The 24,955-nt window shown below is 37.4% G+C and overlaps 1 protein-coding gene and 1 non-coding gene across 6 annotated transcripts in view; both read left to right on the forward strand.

Annotated features, from left to right (window-relative positions):
• The window catches only part of PTPRC (protein tyrosine phosphatase receptor type C), a 120,503-nt gene that overhangs the window by 62,635 nt on the left and 32,913 nt on the right, over nt 1–24,955 (forward strand). For 2 of the 5 annotated variants that reach the window (XM_015543850.2, XM_015543853.2), the window contains 10 exons: nt 851–994; nt 1,753–1,809; nt 3,223–3,249; nt 4,993–5,211; nt 7,224–7,352; nt 8,720–8,860; nt 14,525–14,644; nt 15,035–15,193; nt 17,072–17,283; nt 22,502–22,562. In XM_015543850.2, coding sequence (XP_015399336.2) covers nt 851–994; nt 1,753–1,809; nt 3,223–3,249; nt 4,993–5,211; nt 7,224–7,352; nt 8,720–8,860; nt 14,525–14,644; nt 15,035–15,193; nt 17,072–17,283; nt 22,502–22,562 — 1,269 coding nt within the window. The remainder of the gene's footprint in view (nt 1–850; nt 995–1,752; nt 1,810–3,222; nt 3,250–4,992; nt 5,212–7,223; nt 7,353–8,719; nt 8,861–14,524; nt 14,645–15,034; nt 15,194–17,071; nt 17,284–22,501; nt 22,563–24,955) is intronic. The other 3 variants (XM_015543852.2, XM_015543854.2, XM_015543851.2) reach the window with 2 other exon arrangements.
• On the forward strand, nt 8,368–8,531 carry LOC122236066. The gene has a single exon (XR_006214272.1). It is a non-coding gene; the product is annotated as a U1 spliceosomal RNA (small nuclear RNA).

Genomic DNA, 24,955 nt, shown 5'->3' on the forward strand with positions numbered 1-24,955 from the left:
CCAGTCCTCTAGTAGGCATCCAGTGAATACATACTGATTGCTTGTGTCGGAATTCTGGGTGTGATGTCTGCAGGAAGATGTAGCATGCCTTGGGTGCTTTGAAGTTTGGCAACGACAAGTCCTAACCAAATACGCTGTGCAGTTTCTTCAGCTACGACACCTAATTCTATACGTATTTGCTTAGGTTTGCTTGGAAAATAAGGAAATGGTGTCTGGATGATGCAGAAGTTCTTTGGTTCTAAACCAATTTGATTTTTTCCTGGCGAGGGCAATCAACATAGTGAAAGTAGAATTGTAACCTCCACCTGGAAAGGAAAACACCCTGAGCTCAGCAGCTGCAAAAGCAGAAGCCCATTCAGCTCTCATGTAAGAAAATTAGAGCTAGGCATCTGCACCCAGAAAGGCCTCCCCAGGGAGGTGCCCCCCAGGCAAGGTTTCCAGCACATGGCACGTTGTGCTTCCTCTTCTTCCAACCTTCACACACCCTTTGCCACCCAGAGCTCCGCAAGCCAGCACCCCACTCTGTCGCTTGGGTGCATTTTCGCCATCACCTAAGGCATCCCTTGGTTGGAAAGCTTGGCCTCCCTGGCTTGTGCAAACCAGCTGTCTCCTCAGGTGCCAAATATTTTACAAGTGGTGCTCTGATTACAAAGCTGCCTAGGCGTTGAGTTGCACAATGTGAAACTTCTGCAGGCCTGGCTGGTTTTCATTCAGTTTTGCAGAACACAGACAGCTATGTGCTCAATCGTTGCTTGGCCTAAGCCTCGATGCTCGGTTTACGCTGAATGTCTGGCCGTTGCCCTTCTGTGGCGAAAACGGATGACCGTGATGATGGCCTTTCTGATTGCAGGTTTTCCAGGAGAGACGATTCCACCCAGCACCTTCCCTGCAGACACAGTTTTCACACCAGTAGCGACCCTCAGCCCCGCACTCAGCAGCTCTGCTGCCCTACCCTCACTCATCTCCAGCATCACCACCAAAGATAACTCCTCAGGTTTGCCCGCGGTGCTCTAGGGGTTTTGAGTTGTGGGTAATGAACTGGAAATTTGAGACCTGAATGCAGTTCTTTTACGTATTTCATACCAAATATTATTTGCAGCGACGTTTCACATACCGATATCAAATCAGCCAAAGTAAACTTGCCAGTAAGCTTTGTTTCTGGGCGTGCTTCGTTTTGTTATTCATATTATGAAAGTTCAGGGCAAGGAAGAAAGAAAATAGACTTTAGTGTCATATAGCTCTGGGGTCCAATCCAGTCTGGTTAACTTTCTGGCTGACTTTAGCACAAGCTACTAATAGTTTTTGTGTGATGGTTTCCCTTCTGTAAAAATAGATATTGTAATATTCATTTTAGGGGATGGATGTGAGGACCAAATATGTAAAATGCCTGGGAGGCAGTGAGTATTTAAAAAGAATAAGTGGGATCCTTATTAGTAATTAAAATAAGGAAGCTATTGAAGGAGAAAGTAGTTTGAGGAAGATTGCACATCAGGTAAGAATTACACCAACGAATGAACAGTTTCTCTCAACTTACTGAATCTCAAGCTCTAATTATTGGAACTATTGGTTATCTTAAAGGGCCATTGGTAGGTAGATAAGGCTTTGGCTCACTTTCCTGTTTTGACAAGGAGCAAGTGTCAATTCCAGTGATTCAGTTAGGAGAGAAAGAAAGTATCGTTGCTGAAGAGTTTTTCCCTTGCCCTTCATTATGACAAACTCACTAACTTTTATTCTCTGTTCATTTCCTTGCAGATCAGAGTCTTACGTCCACGTCACCCGCAACAAGCATTATGACTGCTTCCGAAACAGGTGACAATCTTACCCTCAGCCATGCAGTCATACCACTACCATGTACCAGGGATGTGCTCGTAGAAGGGTCTTCCATTTGCTCTCTCGGGGGGCGTTTTTTTTGAGAAGTTCAATTGAGTATTCGAATGATGGGGGCTGCGGAATGGCAGTTAGTCTTAAAACACATATTTTAGCTGTGCAATAGCTGGTGAGATCAGGGCATAATGTTACTGTGATATCTTTTCATATCATTATGACATCCCCCAAGGGTTGTGTGCTTTATGCAAAGGCATAGAAAAACGATCAAAAATACTATGACTTCTTTCTCTAAGAGTGGGCTTAGGTATTAGCATGAAAAAGAACAAGCCTATCCATGGGACTCCCCGTTCCAAGTGGCGAATGGCAGAAGATTGAGTGCAGAGCTCCAGTCATGTGGCATGGACCATGCAAGCAAAGGCAAGAGATCTGAACGGACCCAGCAATTGGCGGTGGCGGCCAGTGGGCTGGCCATGGCAGAGCGGGCAAGCCCATGGTCCTCTCCCAAATTCTTCCAACTCAAAGACCGGATGGGCAAGATCTCTTGGCACATTTCCACCCATTCTTCGGTTAAATACAAATATGCTTCCCCCACGATATGTTTCAATTTGTTGAAAGAGCCATTCACTACCCTGGATCCACTATAGGTGCAAAGAACTTACACAAGTTAAACTAGAGAGTGAAGCCGCCTTTGCCTATTTTCTGATTTTTTTTTCAACGAAAGTGTCAACTGAACTCTCTAGGGGTTATAATGATATAAATCTATTTTTTTTTTATTTTTTTTAACGTTTATTTATTTTTGAGACAGAGAGAGACAGAGCACGAACAGGGGAGGGGCAGAGAGAGAGGGAGACACAGAATCTGAAACAGGCTCCAGGCTCTGAGCTGTCAGCACAGAGCCCGACGTGGGGCTCGAAGCCACGGACCGTGAGATCGTGACCTGAGCCGAAGTCGGCCACTTAACCGACTGAGCCACCCAGGCGCCCCAGATATAAATCTATTTTGGGAGTCTTCGAGGGGAAGAGGACCTTTACATGTTTTTGGGTACATGAATGGTTAGCCAAGTCACCACGCCATAATCGAATGTGTGCTGGAAAAAACCTCAACATTATTATTATTATTATCATTATTATCTTCATGTTTATTGGGTTAAACTCATGAAAATGTCTTACAGAACTAGCTCATTAGTTTATAACATTTGAAGTTTTGAGATTAAAGCATTATACCAAGCACTGTGCTGTACATTGTACAAAACCTTGTGTTGTATGTTAAAACTAACTCACAGACTTTCCAATTTATGAAGTTGAAAACATTGTAAACCTCCTCACCCCAAACGACCATAGCAGAGATGTTGTAAATGAAATTTTAATAATTTGCTTTCTCTTTTTTCTATTACAGTTCCTACTACACCTAAGCAATCATGTGGTAAGTTTGTTAATTTGGAGGCAGCATATATCACTTTAGAATAGCATTTTCCTTATCTGCTTCTTCATTCCAACCTCCAGGAGCCACTAACAAGCTAGACTCACTGGCTCCCATTTCCCCGCAATGATTAGCTCCAAATCTTAAGAGCCTGTGTCCTTCAGAGGCAAGAAACTTTGATGTCACATTCAGACATAAGTTTTGAGCACCAGAATTAATAATTACTAGCTAAACAACTTTGGTGAAACCACTTAACTTCAGATTGAGTGTGTGTGAAGTGGAAAATACCAAACTTGCTTTGGGGTGGCAGGAGTTAAGGATGCGTTGTAACAATAAATGTGAAATGTGGAGAATGTCTTCAAGGCTTATCAAGTAAAAGAATCTGTTTTTGTCTCTGTCTCTCTGTCCTTCTGTCTTGCCAGGGTTTGGCTCAAAGCAGATGTTTGAGAACAGCTTGTACAACCCTCTTTGCACGTTCCTACTCTCTTCCCAGTGAAAGTAGTCATTCATGGTCAGGGCTTAACCCTCCGCACATTGCTAAATCTCACCACCGAAGTCTCTGCCTTCAGTAGCTGTCCATGCGTTATAATGTAAAGATCAGCCTTCATATGTTTGCTTAATTAATATGGTCTTTTATGATCATATTCCTCTTGTGTTATTGCCTCTTGACGCTCTTCACTTAACTAATATGAAACTACTTACAGTTTCCTAAACACATAATGTTTACATCATGCGTCCGTGTTCTCTCCTGCTCTTCCTCTCCACTTAGAATTCCTCTCTATCCTCATCCAGCACCCCTGTTCCCACTATCTATTTTTCTATGTCCCGCTCATATTTCAAAATACAAACTGAGTCACCCACCTCCTCTGAGAGCCTCTCCTATCCTTACACTCTGACTAGATTTCTCCCTAATTTCCTCCCTTATTACTTTGTACACATTCTTATTTTAGGGGTTTGCTCGTCTGCAGCCACCCGTCTATGTCGGTCTCCACATTAGACTCCACATTTCTAAAGGCCGATGGTTTGTATTCTTAGTGCTTGGGACAGTGTCTCAAACATAATAAGGGCTTAATAATGTTCATTGGATTGAAAGTAAGGGACAAATTAGTATTTGTTGAAAAGATATTTTTTACCATTCAACAATGTTTTTTAAACAAAGAAGAGAATGCAACATAGCGCTAAGGGGAGGTACTTAGGAGGGTTCGTTATCAATAATTCTACCTAAGTAAAGGAATAATGAGGCCTGTGGCCCCTGAATTAATGTTCCACAAATTTGGAGAAATAGGTAATCAACAACTGCATTTTAGGAAGTAAGGGAAATGATAAAGCAAGAAGAAATTCATCAGATGTTTCATTCATGTATCATTTCAACAAGTAATTCAAGCAAGTGTGCCCCTGCTAATGACAGGTTTTATGTAATGACTTGGGTTTATGGTGGTGTTCAAAATACACTGGCCTTTGCTGTCATAGAACATATAGTCGAGTTATGGAGATAAGACATTAATCTATTAATCATCCAAGTATAAACTTAAAAGCTGAGGTCCTTGATAGGCAGTCGATGGAAAGGGAATTTTGAAAAAATAATCATGGACACACCTGATGTGTTTCTTCTTTTTTTTATGTTTCTGGGGACATTTTGTTAGATATTTGATACTTTTGAAAATCTATGTTAAAGCGTTTGCATTTGATGTAAGCTTATTCTGAAAAATTTTTAAAAAGGGAATCCACATTTTTATTTTCTTTCAGATGAGAAATATAAAGGTATCAGTGTGAAATATCGTTATGACTATGGAAGTAATTCATTTATAGCAAAACTAAATGTTAGCGATGATGTGAAGTGTGAAAATGCCATATGTGAAATGAATGAGATCCATAACCTACCAGCATGTGAAAATAAGAATGTTACTATCAGTCATACTTCTTGTGATCCTCCAAATAAAATTATAGAATTGGACGTACCACCAGGTAAGTATAAATTGGTTTCTATTTGTATATTTACAAAAGAATACAATTCCACGTGTTTTTCATTCTAGCGGGTGAAGGAATCTGTCTGGTAAATGAACAGGGGTGAGGGGAAAGATGTCAGCTGGACGCTAGTGGGCGAACCTTCTGTTCTTCTAACCCAGTGAAATTAGGAGTTCATAAGCCTTCTTTACCCCTTATTCCCTCCCTATACTCCTTTTACAGAGTGTTTCAAGTAGATTAGGTACGACTTATCCCACTGTGGATAAGTGATTACCCATAAGCTTTCTTCCCCCTCCGTACTTAGTTCAAGTCATTAAATATAGATGTGCACATATTTATTCTTCTAGATACAAGTGTGTCTGGAGTATATTGGGGTAAACCCCAAAGTCAAGGATTTGATGTTTGTGGAAAGAACAAAACTACTTTCACACACACAAAAAAGAGAGTTATAATCATGTTAAGGTGATCAAGCCACTTCTGCCGGCTCACCTATTGCTGAGAAGGGGAAGGGGGTAAGGGTATCAAGCCCCCTACACCAAAGAATATAACAAAATGCATTTTGGAAAAGGGATTCAGGAACTGTGTACATTTGTCTACTCTTTCACATCACATAATAATTCAAGAACACTGATTTGTTAACATTTAAATAGGTTGAAGTTTGCTTCCGTATCTTGGCTATTGCAAATAATTCTGCTTTAAACACAGGGATGCACGTATCCCTTTGAATTAATGTTCTTGTACTGTTTGGGGAAATATCCATCCGGGAGATTGCTGGATTATAAGGTAGTTTTATCGTTAACTTTTTGAGGAAGGGTCATACTGTTTTCCACAGTGTCTGCATCCCTACCAACAGTGTGTGAGGGGTCCTTTTTCTCCACCAACACCTGTTGTTTTTTGGGTTGTTGATTTTAGCCATTCTGATGGTGTGAGGTGATAGCTCTTGTAGTTCTGATTCACATTTCCCTGATGATAAGTGATGATGAGCATCTTTTCATGTGTCTGTTGGCCATCTGCCTGTTTTCTTTGGACAAATGTCTGTTAAAGTGTTCTGCCCCTTTTTTAAACTTGATTATTTGTGTGTGGGGTGTTGATTTGTATAAGTTCTCTATATATTTTGGATACTAACCCTTCATCAGATATGTCATTTGCAACGGCATGGATACAGCTAGAGGGTATAAAGTGAAATGAAATAGTTAAATACCATATGACTTCACTCACATGTGGAATTTGAGAAACAAAATGAACAAAGGGAAAAATAAGAGAGAGAGAGGGAGAGAACAAGAAACAGACTCTTAGCGATAAAGAACAAACTAAAGGCTAGCAGAGTGGAAGGGGCTGGGGAGATGGGTTGAAGAGGTGGTTAGGGATTAAGGACTTCACTTGTGTTGAGCACAGGGTGATGTATGGAAGTGTTGAACTACTATATTATACACTTGAAACTAATATTACACTGTACGTTAACTAACTGGAATGAAAAGTTTAAAAAGTAGGCTAAATTTTGGTATTTTCGGAAAAATGTCACGTAACTTATTCATTTTCTCCAAATATTACTGAAATAAATTATCATTTAGAAACAGAAAATGACAATTTAAAAAACGTATTCTCCAAGACAGGACCCCCATACTCTAATAGTCATTTAATAAAAAAAAAAATCACAGAGTAAATTAAAAAGTTGAAGATATAAGTAAGAACAAATGAAGTGAGTGTTTTAAAATGTGCAAAAAAAATTCAATTTCATCTAGAAATTTGCTTGGGTCCCATTTTTTAAAGGTAAGATAAATTCTAAATAAAATGCTGCCAATTAAATGCTTTCCAAAATGTGTGATGTTAAAAAAAGAATAAGCTATATAATTGAGGCATGTTAAACCCCGAGTTATTGGAGTTTTTCAAAACTTTCAAAACTAAATGCTCTCAAAGACTATATCACGAATATAGTTTCAGAGACTTTAATTGAACATATGGCACACATTATGAATCATTAATCATCTATTTCTATATCTTCTTTTTGACAGATCCTGAAAGTTTCTATTTGAAAACTTGTACAGAGCCAACAAAAGCAAATACTTCTATTTGTTTAAGACTGGAAAAAAAGAAAAACTTTACTTGTGAGGAAAAAAAGATTACACACGTACTTACTTGTGGTAAGAATATAGCTTTGATTGGAATATTTTTATGGTAGAAAGTTGTTCTAGATATTATCTATTCTTTCTTTCCTTCCTTCCTTCCTTCCTTCCTTCCTTCCTTCCTTCCTTCCCTCCCTCCCTTCCTCTTGCTTTCCTTCCTTCTTTCTCTCCCTCTCTCTCTCCTCTTCCCCCCACTCTTCCCCTTCCTCTACCTTCCTTCACCCCCTTTTGGTCTATGGTTTTATGGAGTCAAAACATTGTATTGTCTATACCACTCAAATTCACAAAATAGACAAATACTTTCCCCCAAAATAATCTTTGAAATAGCAAAAGTCAATTAATTTATAAGAATTTTCTTGGCAACTGTTATACACAAGGCATTGTTGAAAAGGTTGTCAGGGAAGGGTGCCATAGAAAAAATATGACACACATACTGTTAGAATAAAAAGAAAAGCAAACGTAAGATCATGTGACTCAAGAGTTTATGTATGTGGTCAACCCTCCATCAACAAAATTCATGGACAATCTCAAGAACATTTACATGAAAGAAAAGTGGGAAAAACACAATCAGTTCCTCTAGGAATATGGGTTTGGGCTCATATCGGGGACAATAATTGAGATACCAGTTCTTTTTAATAATTAATGAATTAATTTTTTTTCTTTTTATTTGAATTTATTAAAGTAGAAACTCTCCCTTGATGTAAAGCCATTTGCTAAGCCGTATTTGGCAAGGCAAACAGACACACACATGCACACACACACACACTACACAAAGGATGAAGTGTGACACTGATTGCAATCATCGTGTTGTAAAGAAGCTTCATAGCTATGATACGAGCGGTATGAGGAAAGCAAGAACAGATTTATAATGAAATGATGATAAAGTAATGGTGTACTTAAAATATCTCTTAGGCAAAGGCTAACTCAGGTGGATTCTTAGTTTCTGAACAGAGAACTCATTCCATCAGTGAAATTAGAGACACTCTCAAATTCAGTTAGACTTTTTAATATTTTCTTTAAAACCGAGTGTGGTGTACTTATCTGGCAGGGGAGATACCATGATCATGAAGGTGGTTTTCCAAGGGTGAGTTTTATCCATTGCACTCCAGATGCACTGACCCCTGCGTCTTCCTCAAATGTGGGTAACTCGAATGCATAATTTGTGGTAGTGGGGGACTGAGTTTGCGCTTTCCTCTGGAAAAAAAAAATTGAGTGTGGCAAAATCATGCATTATTATAGTAGTTTTTAGTATCTTTTACTTATTTCCTATTTGCTAAAGTTTTCAATCTAATAGATATTTATTACAGATATGAAATCTAAAGAGAGAGTTAAATATGATTATTGTATTCGTACATGTACTGATACATGATACTTATTTCTTTCAGCTAACTTTTCTTCATCTAATAAGACCGAAACTTATTTGGAACCCCTTTCACCTAAACAAAATTATTCCTGTAATTTAAAAGTATCGTATGGGGCCAATGAGTTTTTGAACAAAAATGAAACCTTTGAAACAGATGTCGGAAGTGAGTATATCACTTACATGTATATGTAAAATTTCTTCTTATGTTCTTACAGTTCTTTGAGAATCAAAGAAAATGATGTTGTAGATTTGGAGAAAGGGTTTCAGGAAATGGATATGTATCAATTTTTAAAGTAGAATTTCAAAAATGGATGATAGAAGATCCAAACCTTTGACAAGTTTTTTTGTTTGTTTGGTTGGTTGGGTTGTTTTGTTTTTTTAAACTGCAAATTCTAGGCCATCATGAGCTTATGGTGGACACAAAACTGAGGTACATGAAATGGTTTGTTCACTTACTTCCCATTTCTTCCTGCAGCCATGTTCCTTTCTTGGTGCGTCCTGCACCCTCTGCCCCTCTAGCAAACCCTGCCTTTGATAGAAGTGGGCACATGGCTATGAAAACACAGAGGCGCATCTAAGGATTGGTGGCGATATGATAATTAGTGTTACTAAAATGCAAGCAATATAAATAATAACAAGACTATAATAGCTAATGACAATTAGAAAGATCCATTTTGGAAAATAATAGCTTTTGGGAGATGGGGGGCGGGGGCGGAAAAGAAGTGTAAAGTCCTAAAATTCCGCTCTTATTCAGTGGAAGGAGGGAGATTCCAGTCTAGAGTCTGCTAGAAAAGTATGTTAATTATGTGTATGACAATTTATGAGTAACCACCAAAGAAAGAAGAGCAGAGAGAGGAGGAATGCAAGGCAGTACAGCCACTTTGGAAGATGTTTTGGTAGTTTCGACAGAACGAAACATACTCTTACCTTACAATCTAGCCATCACGCTCCTTGGTACTTACTCAAATACTTATGTCAAATACTTACTTGGTACTTATGTCCACACAAAAACCTGCACAGGGATGCTTATGGCACCTTTATTCATAATTTTTCCAAAACTTGGAGGCAACCAAGATGCCCTTCAGTAGGTGGAACCAGACACTGGAATATTATTGAGCACTAAAAAGAAATGAGCTATCAAGCCATGAAAAGACACGAAGGAACTTTAAATGCTAATTACTAAGTGAAAGGAAGACAATCTGGAAAAGCTACATACTGTATGCTTCCAACTATATGATATTCTGAAAAAGCCAAACTATGGAAGCAGTTAAATGATCAGTGGCTGCCAGGACGAGGTGGGGGAGGGTGAAACAAATAGAGCACAGAGGATTTGGGAGACAATAAAAACACTCTGTACGGTACCATAATTATGGCTACATGTCATAAGATACGTTTTCTCAAACCTGTAGAACACATGACATAAAGAGTGAGTCCTAATATGAACTATAGACTCTAGCAGATAATGATGTGTCAGTGTAGGTTCATCACTTGTAAACCCTGGTGGGCGACGCTGGTAATGAGGGTACTATGCATGGGCAAAGGCAGGGGAATATGAGAAATCTCTCTACCTTCCCCTCAATTTTGCTGTGAACCTAAAAATGCTCTAAAAAAGTAGGTCTTTAATAATCATAATCATAATCATAAATCATGAAATAAGATTTATCCCAATAATGTAAGAATCCTTCAACCTTAGAAAATAGCAATTAAACCATTTTACATACCATTTACTTCAGGAAAGGGGGAATTTTTGCAAGACCATTGCAACAGAAGTTACATTCTTTTTTTTGTTTAATGTTTATTTATTTTTGAGAGAGAGACAGAGACAGGGCATGAGCGGGGGTGGCGGGGGGGGGGCGCAGAAAGACAGGGAGACACAGAATCTGAAACAGGCTCCAGACTCTGAGCTGTCAGCACAGAGTCTACACGGGGCTTGAACCCACGAACCATGATATCATGACATGAACCGAAGTTGGACGCTCAAAACAGCTGAGCCACCCAGGTGCCTCAAGAAGCTACATTCTTAAAAACAAGACAAAAGACTTTGTTAATTCACCTACTATATGACCCACCCACTTAAAGTATATAATTCAGTGTTTTTTTAAATATATTAAGAGTTGTGCAATCATCACCAGAATCAACTTTAGAATATTTTTGTCACACCAAAAAGAAACCCCATATCTATTAGCAGGCAGTTCTCATTTCTCTCCTGCTTTCCACACCTACGCAGTTACCAATCAACTTTCTGCTTCAATGGATTTTCCTATTCTGGATATTTCATATAAATGGAATTGTATAATATACTGTCTTTAGTGACTGGCTTTTTTCACTTAGCATAATGTTTTCAGGGTGCTTCCATGTTGCAAAATGTATCAATGTTTCAGTTTATTTTTTTATTGCCTGATAATAGTCCATCGTATGGATACACCTTATTTTGTTTGTTCATCCGTTGATTAGTTTTTTCCACTTTTTTGGCCATTATGAATAATGCTGCTATGAACATTCATTTACGAGTTTTGTGTATACATATGTTTTCATTACTCTTGTGTTCATACCTAGGATTAGAATGTGGGGATCATATGACAACCTTATGTTTTGCATTTTGAAGAACAGCCAATCTGTTTTCCAAACTGGCTGCATCACTTTATTTGTTTGTTTGTTTGTTTACTTATTTATATTAATATGAAATTGATTGTCAAATTGGTTTCCATACAACACCCAGTGCTCCTCCCAACAGGTGCCCTCCTCCATGCCCATCATCCACCCTTCCTTCCCTCCCACCCCCCATCAACCCTCAGTTTATTCTCAGTTTTTAAGAGCCTCTTGTGGTTTGGCTCCCTCCCTCTCTGTTTTTTTTTTTTTTTCCCCTTCCCCTCCCCCATAGTCTTCTGTTAAGTTTCTCAGGATCTACATAAGAGTGGAAACATATGGTATCTGTCTTTCTCTGTATGGCTTATTTCGCTTAGCATCACACTCTCCAGTTCCATCCACGTTGCTACAAAAGGCCACATTTCATTCTTTCTCATGGCCACGTAGTATTACATTGCGTATATAAACCACAATTTCTTTATCCATTCATCAGTTGATGGACATTTAGGCTCTTTCCATAATTTGGCTATTGTTGAGAGTGCTGCTATAAACATTGGGGTAAAAGTGCCCCTATGCATCAGCAATCCTGTATCCCTTGGGTAAATTCTTAGCAGTACTATTGCTGGGTCATAGGGTAGCTCTATTTTTAATTTTTTGAAGAACCTCCACACTGTTTTCCAGAGCGGCTGCACCAGTTTGCATTCCCACCAGCAGCACAAGAGGGTTTCCATTTCTCCACACCCTCGCCAGCATCTATAGTCTCCTGATTTGTTCATTTAGCTATTTGTTCTTTTATCTATTCAAAGCCTTTGCCCACTTAGAAACATTTTTATTGAGTTAGAAGAGTTTTTTTATATATTCTAGACCCAAGTGTCTTGTCAGATATATCATTTGCAAATATCTTTTTCCATTCTGTGAATTGTCATTTTACTTTGTTGATAACTTTTGAAATTTATAATACTTTAATTTTGATGCAGTCAAACTTATCAATTTTTACTCCTTTGCTTATGCTTTTGGTGTCACATTAAAAACCCATTGCCATGGGGCGCCTGGGTGGCTCAGTTGGTTAAGCATCCGACTTCAACTCAGGTCAGATCTCGCGGTCTGTGAGTTCGAGCCCGGCGTCGGGCTCTGGGCTGATGGCTTAGAGCCTGGAGCCTGCTTCTAATTCTGTGTCTCCCTCTCTCTCTGCCCCTCCCCCGTTCATGCTCTGTCTCTCTCTCTCTGCCCCTCCCCCATTAATGCTCTGTCTCTCTCTGTCTCAAAAATAAATAAAACGTTAAAAAAAAAATTTTTAAGATGCTGGTGAGAGGGGCGCCTGGGTGGCTCAGTCGGTTAAGTGTCCGACTTCTGCTCAGGTCATGATCTCACGGTCCGTGGGTTCGAGCCCCGCGTCGGGCTCTGTGCTGACAGCTCAGAGCTGGAGCTTGTTTCAGATTCTGTGTCTCCCTCTCTCTCTGCCCCTCCCCTGTTCACGCTCTGTCTCTCTCTGTCTCAAAAATAAATAAACGTTAAAAAAAAATTATAAAAAAAACCCATTGCCAAATCCAAAGCCATAAAGAATTATTCCTATGTTCTCTTCTAATAATTTGATAATTTTCTCTACTAAATTTTACACTATCGATCCATTTTAAGTTAATATTTGTATATGATGTGAGGTCAGAGTTTGATTTAATTCTTTTGATGCAGTCATTCTCTTGTTCTAGCACCATTTTCTAGAAAGACCATCTTTTCCCCATTGAAAAGTCTTGCCACCATCGTCAAAAATTAATAATAATGAGCTTATTTCTGGCCTCTCAGCTCTATTCTGTTGATCTACATATCTATTTTTATGCTAGGATCACTGTTGGTTACTGCTGCTTGATATAAGTTTTGAAATCAGAAAGTATGATCCCTTCAACTTTGTTCTTCAAAATTATTTTGAGTATTCAACTTTCCATGGAATTCCATGTGAATTTTAGGATCAACTTGTCAATTTCTACAAAGAAGCCTAACTGGATTTTTTTTTTTTTTAAAGAGAGAGAGAAAGAGCACGTGACTGGGGAAGTGGAGTGGAGGAGAGACAGAGAGACTTAAGCAGGTTCCACACTCTTGTGCTGACAGCTGGGAGCCTGGAGCTTGCTTCTGATTCTGTGTCTCTGTCTCTCTCTGCCCCTCCCCTGCTCACACTCTGTCTCTCTCTCTCTCAAAAGTAAATAAACATTAAAAAAAATTAAACAAACAACTATGAGAGGATGATGACATTACACACCCGCTAAAATGGCTAACGTCAAAATAACCAACAATACTATTTGTGAATGTAATGTAATAACTCAGAAATTTTACTCTAAGTATTTATCAAAGAGAAAAAAAAACAACATCTCTACAGAAAGACTCCTACACAAAGATTCACAGCAGATTCACTCCTAGTAGCTGAAAGTCTGGAAACAGTCCCAATGTCCCATCAACACTTAAACGAATAGATAAAATGTGGTGGATCCTTACAATGGAATGCTACTCATGAAGTAAAAGAACTAACTACTGACACATGCAACAACATAATTGAATCTCTAGAACATTATATTGAGTGCAGTATGATAGACATACAAAAGTACTATTTGATTTTCTCTATGTGAAGTGGGTGAAGAAACAAATTGAATCTATAGTAACAGAGAAAAGTTCAGAGGGGGCTTGGGGTTGGGCAAAGAAGCTGAGTTGCCTGGGAAGTGACACAGAAGAAATTTGGGGGGATGATAGAGATGTTCTAGAGCTTGATTGTGGTGGTGGTTATGTAGATGAATATGCTTGTCAGAAGTCATAATTTTACCTCAAATTGGTGTGTTTTAATGTAAATTACACCTCATAAATTGATTTAAGCATTTATTACGTTCTTCATCTCAAGTTGGAAGTTTCCAAATAATGACAGTTAAGTTTATCAGTACTACCAGTGACAGATTTTCAGCACAGTGAAATCTAGGAATTCCAAGGTAGATGAACAATAATACTATATCTGAGAGGAAGAGGATATTCGCAGATATTTTAGGTCAGTGGAATACTTGGGCTCCATAGTGCCACTGTAGAGTGACATTTCCTATGTTAAGCAACCTCTAAAGCAAATTTAATGAGACTAGATATCTTTCTTTTAATTTCATAATTAACTCATAATTAAAATGTGACTGTTGATAATCATAATTATAATACAAAGTATGTTTTTCCACGTATTATTTTTCATATTTCATATTTCATTCTTATTTTTTAACAGGTCCAAAAGCACCTCCAAATATTACATGCAAGTCTACAAACTCAACAGAAGCAATGATCACCTGGGAAAGCCCTGAAGATTATTTTGATAATTATGTTTTTTGTTTGCTGCATGCTTCAGGTAATTTGCGTCAGATTTAATTCCATGTCAGGAAAGATGAACCAAGAAGTGGGAAGCGCTAGCAATGTGGATTGAACTAGTGAGCAACAACAGAAATACGATGCCTTGTTATTTGGTACAATCTTTACACTCTAAATCCAATCTTTATTCTCTAAAGCCTGGAGAAAGAAACCCTCAGGAAGATAATCCTTATTATTGTCCTCCATATATTATATGAGTTGCACAGTTTGAACTCCTTATTCAGGCCCACAAAGAAGCAAAAAAAAAAAAAATGCCTAATCCCTCAGTTTAGAGTCAGCTCAAAATGATTTAAGGTACACAGCAAGTTAAATATGTGGCAATCTTGAGTTTTAATGACTTAAATGTTTCCTTTTTTTTTTTTTTCTTGAGGAGAAAACTGCACAGTTCTGGGTAAAGAGAAGACCGAACATAATTTGCAAAATTTGAAACCTTATACACAGTACAGTGTGTCATTAAAGGCTTCCACCATGGGAAAAGTACAACGTGATGGACCTGCTGTGGCATGTGAATTTCGAACACTTGAAGATAGTAAGTTATAAGTCTTAATACTTCTTTCTGTGAATGGCAAGAAGCAAGGTATGAACTTTTTTTTCTTTTTCCATTCTTTTTTTTTAATGTTTATTTATTTTTGAGAGAGACAGAGACAGAATGTGAGTGGGTTAGTGGGTTAGGGGCAGAGAGAGAGGGAGACAGAGTCCGAAGCAGGCTCCAGGCTCTGAGCTGTCAGCACAGAGCCCCACGCGGGGCTCGAACTCGCAAGCTGTGAGATTATGACCTGAGCCGAAGTCAGACGTTCAACCGACTGAGCCACCCAGGCACCCCAGTATGAACTTTTTAGTATACAATCCATCTTTCTTTATGCTTCATTGGGGAAACACATTGACCTGGCACATTTATTAACATCTAGGGTTTATAATAATTTAAAATACAATAAGGTTCTAAACTGTTACCCTGGGTTCTCTGTATTCTTCATAGACCATCACAGATTTGTAAGAATGAAGCTTGAGGCCATATTAACTGGAACAATTTTAAGATTTCAGGCAATTTAAGTACCTAACCAACATAGATAAAAATGCATTATCTATTGTTTTCTTTATTATCTAGAACTAGTAACTGCCAATGAGACACCTAATAACATCTCACCCACAAAGCATTCACTTGCTAACCTCTACTTACCCGCTTACCTTATAAAATACGTAACTTACTGGCATTGTCTTCTCTTTGTTACATCGAACTACTTGTTTTATTTTATGGCACATTTTTCCATTTGAAGTTTCCTTTCAAAGGCATTTTCCTGTTGCTACCTGTATGATGTCTCCATATTTTCCAGGCCTAAAGCTAGATCTATCTCCGTGGTGAATGTTAACTCCATTAAGTCAGGAAAGAAGAAACACCCCTGTGTAAGGCAGTATCTGTAGCTCCAGAGACCTTAGCTGGCACCAAGTTCATGAAGAAAAATTGTCTTATTCAGGGATGGATGTAGAATGCTCTTCATGAAATTTAATGTAATTTAGATTCTGGTTTTAAAAGTCCAGATCCTTGAGCTTTATGGTTTTGCTATTTTCCTAAATTGCTGTGAAGTCATAGCAAACAAAGATAATTTGTTGCTCCTCCTAAAGAATGCAGCCAGGTAGGTAGTTACTAGGATAATGTAAGCACCTCAAGAACGGAGAAGCTGGGGGTGCCTGGCTGGCTCAGACAGTAGAGCATACAACTCTTGATCTCAGGGTTACAAGTTCAAGCCTCGTGTTGGATGTAGAGATTATTTAAAAATAAAATCTTAAAAAAAAAAAAAGAACCAAAGAACTCTACTGTATGTAGGCCTTCAGAATCCTTCTATCATCCACTCTTCTCCCCTGCACCTTTCTTCCACCTCTTCTCTACCCCCTCTTTCCTTCTATTTTCTAATTGTGTATACTCTCCTTAGGGGATGGCACAAAGTCCCATGACTTCAAGTATAACACATATGCTAATATTCATTGAAAGACTGGGGGGTTTATTTTTAGATGTTTTGGTACAGCTTCTTGATGCATGTACTATTATAGCTTCTTCATCCATAATCTCCAAACTAATGCTGAAAATAATTTATATTGGGGGTGCCTGGGTGGCTCAGTTCGTTGGGCGACCGACTTCAGCTCAGCTCATGATCTCCCGGTTTATGAGTTTGAGACCCACGTTATTCTCTGTGCTGACAGCTCAGAGCCTGGACCCTGCTTCAGATTCTGTGTCTCCCTCTCTCTCTGCCCCCCCCCCCCCCCGCTCATGCTCTGTTTCTGTCTCTCAAAAATGAATAAACATTAAAAATTTTTTAAAATAATAATTTATAATGTACACAAATATTGCCAACTGATTTAAATATGCATGTACAAAGTGATTAAAGTAACAAATATTCCTTCGTTTTGATAGAGCCAACCAAAGTCAGGCACTTACTTGCTTCTCGGATATCAGATAATAGTATTCTTGTGAAGTGTGATCCTCCTTCGGACTTTAAAGGCCCCAGTAATGGATCCTACCATATGGAAGTCAAAACTGGAGATGCCTTTGTTAAAAATGAGTCACAAAAAACTTGCCACTTCCCTGTACTATATCTTCAATATTCAACAAAATACGAATTTAAGGTAAGATAATTTCTATCCTCAACTGTAGTACTAATGTACATTATACTGATTATTACACCATACTTCAATAATACTAAGACCAATTGATGCTCACATGAGCTTTAGAAACTCTTCGTCTAATGAAATCATACTTTAAAGTCTTAAATGGTTGACTCCGAACTTCTTATCCCCAGCTCTAAGAACAATGGTTTCAAGCAAATATTTTGTTGGAGTATTTTTCACCTTTAATGTAATTTACTCATAGCAAAATTATTGCGCCTGTGTCAAGAAGCACAACATTTTATACACAGTAAATTAATTTAAATTTATGCACAATAGATTATTACTTTGCAAAATGTTTTATTTACCGTGACTTTTAATCTTTACTAACATGACTTTTTAAATTGCAAAATATTTTACAGGTGCACTGAGGTTAGAAAATAGTAGAAATAAATATTAGGAAATACCAGTGAACATGGAGAATTAAAAAAAACAAAACTCATCTACAAGCTTACTGTCTACTGATCATATTTTATGAATGTGTTTCTGAAATGGAAAAACTCAGTCTTGGCCCTGGTTGTAGGGAAAACCCGTAGTTCCCTCTTCTCTTGTGTGTTCTTTTCTGTGAGTCTCCTGTACAATTCATGTGCAGCGCCACCCTTCTGATGCTTCTGGTCGCCAAATTTGTGTGGAGGTTTTCCTCCACATCAAGCAAGTCTTTGTGGCGCCAGCTGGGTATCCCGCAATTTAATTCAAATCTGACACTATCTACCTGGAGATAGTGGCAGATTCCACAGGTTAAGGACTCAGTCCCACAAGACTGTTCCACCCCACTTCAGCTCTAACTGCCAGTAGTTGGTCCCTAGGTTACTCTCAACTTCTGTCTGACTTGGCTATAAATCAGGGGTTCCTATGGCCCTCTCCTCAGGCTTAGTTGCTTGTTAGTGTGTCTCACAGAACTCTGGGAAACACTTATTTACGTTTACCAATTTATTGAAATATGTGATAAAGGATACAGAGGAACAGTCAGATGAAGAGATACATAGGGTGATGTCTGAGAAGGTCCCAAGTACAGGAGCTTCTGTCCCCATCACGTTGGGATATATCACCTTCATGATATGGATGTGTTCACCAACCTGATAGCCGCCAAGCCACCTTCTTTGGGGTATTTTAAGGAGGCTTCATCATGTAGATGTGACCAATCATTAATTTCATTTTCAGCCCTTCTACCTTCTCAAGAGAATGGGGGGCTGGGGTGAAAATTCCAAGCTTCTAATCATAGCTTTGGCTTTCTAATGACTAGCCCTCATCCAGGAGCCATCCAGGAGTCCACCCAGTCACCTGATTAGAATGAAAAACGCTCCTATTACCAGGGAAATTATAAGGGTTTCAGGAGTTCTGTGCCAGGAACCAAGGGCAGAAACCAATATGTATTTTCCATTATCTCACAACTTTCATAATATTGTAATGTGCATTTATATATATTCATCATATATATTATCAACATTCTGAACACATAGTTTAGTAACCTACATTTTTCATATATCACTACAACATGAACTTTTTCCATGTTAAGTATTTCACTACAATGCAATTTTTAACGGTCACCTAAGATTCTATTATATGGCTTTTTAACATTCTACTAACTATAGTTTTCATCTGTTATAAACAACAATCAATTAACACACTTACTGGTAAATAGCACAATTTTTGAATGTGTCTTTAATGATTTCTATTTAAATAAATTCCTGGAAATAAAGGTATTGGGTCAAAAGGAATTTACTTGTATTTTAAGAATTTTTGTGATAAATTTTTTTCCCTGTAAGTTACCAAATTACCCTTCCCATACAGTCTATTAAATAATTGCTCTTGAGAATCTCACCAACACTGGGCATGGCCTTCTTTTTCTTTGATGTTGAGTAGGTGAGATATGGTATTGACATCTCTTTTTGTTTGAATGGCTTTCTTTATTTACTGTCGAAGATAACTACAGTTTTTGTTGTTGCTGCTCCCTTGTCCAGTTTTATTTGGGGAAGTTTTTGGATATTAATGATATTAAACTCTTTGTCATATAAGTTGCAAGTTTTGTTTCCAGCTTGTAGTTTGCTTTTTAACTTTATTTATAACACTTTAAATCATACACAATTTTTCCTTTTATTTTTATTCAGTCAGATCTATCAGTTTTATTTCTGATTTAATGGAAATTTCAACAGTCAATAGTTGACTATTCAAAGTAATGTTGACAATTGACCTTATATCCTTTATAACTTAAAGAAATGTTTATATATACATATGTTTATATACAAAAACATATGTATTTATAAATATATAACCTTTCTTGTTTGTTTAATCAGACATAGGTTGGACTTTTTCCTGTGTTTTTATTGTACTATATTAGATGATGCCATGGTTGTGATGACATGATATGATTTGTTCATATGGTGAATTATAGTGATAGGTTTTGTAATGATAAACCATGTCACGTTCCAAGAAAAAAAGTCTTGCTCTGTCACTGTGTATTATTCTTTGAAAGCATTATTGAATTCAAAGGCTTAATTTTTTAAGTCTTTATGAATAGACATTCATAAATGAAATCCTTCAATAAGTGGGTAGAGATGACGGGCACAGGCATTTGTATAGGTGTGGGCATGAATCGTTCTTAGTATACTTTGCTATAAAAGTTGTGCTAACCTGATAAATAGCACATTTTCTTGTTTCTTTGCCTTTTTATAACCTTAAATAGTATAGGAATGATTTGTTCTCTGAAAATTTTTTTTAATCCTCTTAACACAGAGGAATCCTCTCAGAACCATTTTTTTTTCAATATTATTGTTCTTTTCAGACATTTTACACTTTGTGGATTTATATTTTTCCCATAATCCATATAAAAGAAATATTTTGTTATTACATATCATGTACATTATACTTCATCTCCCATTACTTCTCCAGCACCCATTAAGCTCCATTTATTTTCAGTTTCTCAAATGCACCTAGAATTTGCTCTCCATAGGTACTTTACCTTATGTACTTCTCTCTTTCTAGAATTTTCTTCTCCCATTCATCAATATAAGTTATTCTGGAAAAATATAGGTAAACATCATATTAAAATACAACATTCAGGGGCGCCTGGGTGGCTCAGTAGGTTAAGCGTCCGACTTCAGCTCAGGTCACGATCTCGCGGTCAGTGGCTTCGAGCCCCGCGTCGGGCTCTGGGCTGATGGCTCAGAGCCTGGAGCCTGCTTCCGATTCTGTGTCTCCCTCTCTCTCTGCCCGTCCCCCGTTCATGCTCTGTCTCTCTCTGTCTCAAAAATAAATAAACGTTAAAAAAAATTTTTTAAAATACAACATTCAAATTCAAAGTAGTAGATTATTACTTAGTTATTCATTCTTTTCCCCAGCCTTCAAAAGATTGTCTCTTGTTTTCTTCATTGCATGTACCATAATTCATTTTCATGTTTCTTTCTGTCTCCACTACACCATTTATGCCATCATGAGGGATCAATCATTTTAGCTTTATTCATCATTGTGATTTCTGGTTAACAGATTAATAAAGTAATTTTTATCATTGCTCCATTTATTACTTTTCTTTTTGTAGATTTATTTTTATGTTCTTCTGCTAATTTGGGATTGAAAGCATTTTTGGTCCGTTTCTTTATTTTTTTATTATTTAAAAAAAACAACAAACAAAGAAAAATTAAACTATGAATTGTCCTTTGGTAAAATTTTGACTGTATCCCATGCCTGTGTTATTATTAATTTTTCTTTTTTTTATTTATTAAAATTTTTTTTTTACATTTATTTATTTTTGAGAGACAGAGTGAGACAAAGTGAGAGTGGGGGAGAGGCAGAGAGAGAGGGAGACAGAGAATCTGAAGCAGGCTCCAGACTCTGAGCTGTCAGCACAGAGCCTGACATGGGGCTTGAACCCACAAACTGTGAGATCATGACCTGAGCCAAAGTCGGATGCTTAACCGACTGAGCCACCCAGGAGCCCCTATTATTATTAATTTTTCAATGACTGACATAAAATTTAACAAGTGGATTTTTAGAGTAGAATGTTCTGATCATTATTTCCCAAGAATTTATATTGCAGTTGGAAAGAATTTCTAATTTATCTGTTTTTTAAAGAGATAGTGTTTCTAGCTTTTAAAAGATAATTAGCTTTTATAATTTCTACTATTTTTAAACGTTTATTTATTTTTGAGAGTGAGAAACAGAATGTGTGCAAGCAGGGGAGGGACAGAGAGAGGGGGACAGAGGATGCTAAGCTCTCAAAAGAGAGCCTGATGCGGGCTCGAACTCACAAACCACGAGATCATGACCTGACCAAAGTCAGACGCTTAACCAACTGAACGACCCAGAAGTCCTACAATTTCTATTTTTTGGAATTAATGGAGTATTTTTTACAGTTAAATGTATAATGAATATTTACAAATATTCTGTGAGTACTGAGGAAGTTATATATCTTCCAAAGGGTAAAAACTTAGATATATATTGTCCAAATGTATCATGTTTATCTTTTAATGATATTATTCAGATTTGTTTTTACCTATTTTTTTTCTTTTTTTTTTTTTGCCAAAGCCTCTTACTGCTCTCTTATTCTTTTCAGTTTCCCTTGTATAACTAAATTGTTTTGGCTTTATTTGTATTCAATATTATGAGACACAGGGAGTTTTCCTAGTTAGGTTAATACTGTAGATTTTACCTTGTATCACTTGGGGGTATCAATCCTTATAATTTTGACCCTTGTGAACTAAATATCAATTTATTATAAACACTGTGATTGTCATATTGTTTCTATTTACTTTTACAAATTGTATGTTCATTTTGTGTGTAACTTTTATAAACAGTACATGGTAGTTTCCCTTTTAAATAAAATGTATAGATATTAGCCTATCAATAGGGAATTTTAAATTTAAGCTTTGAAGAATTTGATGTGTTGGAGTTTATTCCTTCAGTTTCACTTACTCTTGCCGATTATACTATTATTATTGTTGGTGTTGTTGTTGCCAAATAAGCTAAGATTTCTTTATGTCTTTTTCACTGTTAAATATTTTCTTTGAAAAACTATTTGATAATAAGACATTGACATAATCTTGAGGTTTCTATTTTTAAATTAAAGTTAACCTGTATATTTTAAATTAAAATCGACACCATTGTATGAGAAATAATGTATGTGTTGCATCATGATAGATAAATTCACATTAGAAAACTATTTTGTTTTATTACTGGAATCCAGGTCTATTACAACAACGGACGCCATGATGGAACTCCAGAATCTGTTTTTCATTCAACATCTTGTAAGTCATTTTGTGGCTCTTTATTATATTATACTAAAATATATATTAACATTACAAACCTTTATTATTTTACATTCGTGCTTATATTTAATTATTAAATGTTTATATATTTCCTATCAAGGTAATATTTTGTTTTCTGAAAAAAACATGTGTAGGTGAATAAAACAATATTGTTTTATTTTTAATGTTTTATTTGAGTGTAGTTGACACAAATACTACATTAGTTTCAGCTGTACAATGGAGTCTTTTGACTTCTCTTCAATTTATCCTATGCTCACCACAAGTGTTCTTACCATCTGTGACCATATAACACTATTACAATATCGTTGGCTATATTCTTTCTGCTGTGCCTTTTATTCCTGTGACTTACTCATCCCATAACTGGCAGCTTGTATCTCCCACTCCTCTTCACCCATTTTGCCCCCCCCCCGCCCCGCCTCTCATCTCTCTGGCAACCATCAATCCGTCTCCTGTAAAATACAGTATTTTAAATTCAATTAAGAGATTCCATTATTAAAGGATAGATTTCATAAAACAATTTGTAAGAGGATGTATCTGTATAGACTTAAATTATGAGTATGCTTATGACATTTTTCATGACTGTTAACAAAACATGTTTGTTTTGTGTACCGTTTTGGAGACTTACCTATTTTGTCTTATTCTGTCCCTCAAAGTTGAGCTTGGTAGAGGCAGGCATTAGATACAAATCCGTCCGGATTTACCTAACTACAGCTAAGATAAAAATCGCTTAATAACAACATGGCGATTTAATTTTTTATCATTGTTATTTTAAATATTTTGATCAAAATAAAGTTGCAGATAGAAAAAAATCACTTAAACTTAAATGTCATTATAACAATGACAATAACAGCTGTGTGTCACCACTCCCCACTCATTGTCCTGCTCACCAAGACAGCCACTTTTCACAATTTCTGTTTTCAGTTCTTCTTATGGTTATCTCTATAGGGGTAAAGAATATTAGCTGCTCCTCTTTCTAGAGTTAGTAACATTGCCCATGGATTTCATCCTACGGAGGGAGAAGGCAGTACACTGTTTTAAGTTTCTCAGCTTGTTCACCATCTGTATGTTTGTAAATTAAATTAAATGATGTAAATTTCTGTGTTGTGTTATCAACTGTAGACAGTTTCTTTTACTTTTTTTAATGTTTATTTATTTTTGAAAGAGAGAGAGAGAGAGAGAGAGAGTGGGGGAGGGGCAGAGAGAGAGGGAGACGCAGAATCTGAAGCAGGCTCCAGGCTTGAGCTATCAGTACAGAGTCCAATGCGGGGCTTGAACCCATGAACCGTGAAATCATGACCTGAGCTGAAGTCAAGTGCTTAACTGACAGAGCCACCCAGGCACTCCAACTCTAGACAGTTTCTGATGCTATCATTGCAATGTCTCAGTCTTACTCTCTTACACACACATGCATGTGTGCAAGCACTAATGCCTTATTTCCCAAAGTCTCTGAAAAGAGGAAACATATAAAAGTTCATGTTCCAAACTGTTGTCCCAGGTCCCATGTAAAGTTTCCATTCTTCCTGCTCTGATTTATTAAATAAAAGCTTCTAATACTAAATGCCCACCAAATTCAACTGGATAGCTTTGATTTTATTTCCATATAAATACTTTTCTTTTATAATTCCTTACAATAAAAACAACTCCATTGAATTTTTTTTTTTTTTTCTGCCTATGCAGATAACTTCTAGCTGCAGCACCTACTCTTGGGAGTCATAGACTCAACTGGACGTTTCACACTCACTCACATTTTACTAGGCCAGATGTGATACCATTTCACTCAAGGAGACACAGAACAGAAAACACAGTGCGCCAGCAAGGGGGGCGTAGCGATAGTGGTCACAGTGCCCATGGCAGCCCTGGAACTGTTCTTTGACCCTCCCAGAGGCAAGTGAGATGTGAGAGAATTGGGTCACATGTGTGGGTGTGCTGACTGCCCTTGCTTAGAAGCCCCCTGTTAAGAAAGGAATCGGTATCTCTTAGAATAGTTCCTTGGGAGTAGCTTCCAGACATGCCACAGGGATTGTGCCCAAAAATGAGATGTGCCCTGGGTTACTCCACTCAGGGAGACTGAAAACTGGGGCTTGCACCAGGACAGTGTGGTTCACACATAAATCTTCCTGTCCAGGTACAGTTGAGCAACCAGGGATCATTTTCGTCATTGGCAACATTGCCTAGAAAGGCAGCTAACATTCCGCTTTTATCAGATTTCCATGTCCGTGGAGCTAGAGTGTTATCCCATGGTCCCTTCCTCACCAAGCAGAAAAAGTTTTATTGACTTCACTCACGATGGCATTTTTGTAATAGATAAATGACAGAATGAGGTTTTAATAGTAATGTCTTCACCAGGAGAAGTCTTGGGTTGTGACTTGCCA

Source organism: Panthera tigris, chromosome F3, assembly GCF_018350195.1.
Source record: "Panthera tigris isolate Pti1 chromosome F3, P.tigris_Pti1_mat1.1, whole genome shotgun sequence".
Classification (NCBI taxonomy): domain Eukaryota; kingdom Metazoa; phylum Chordata; class Mammalia; order Carnivora; family Felidae; genus Panthera; species Panthera tigris.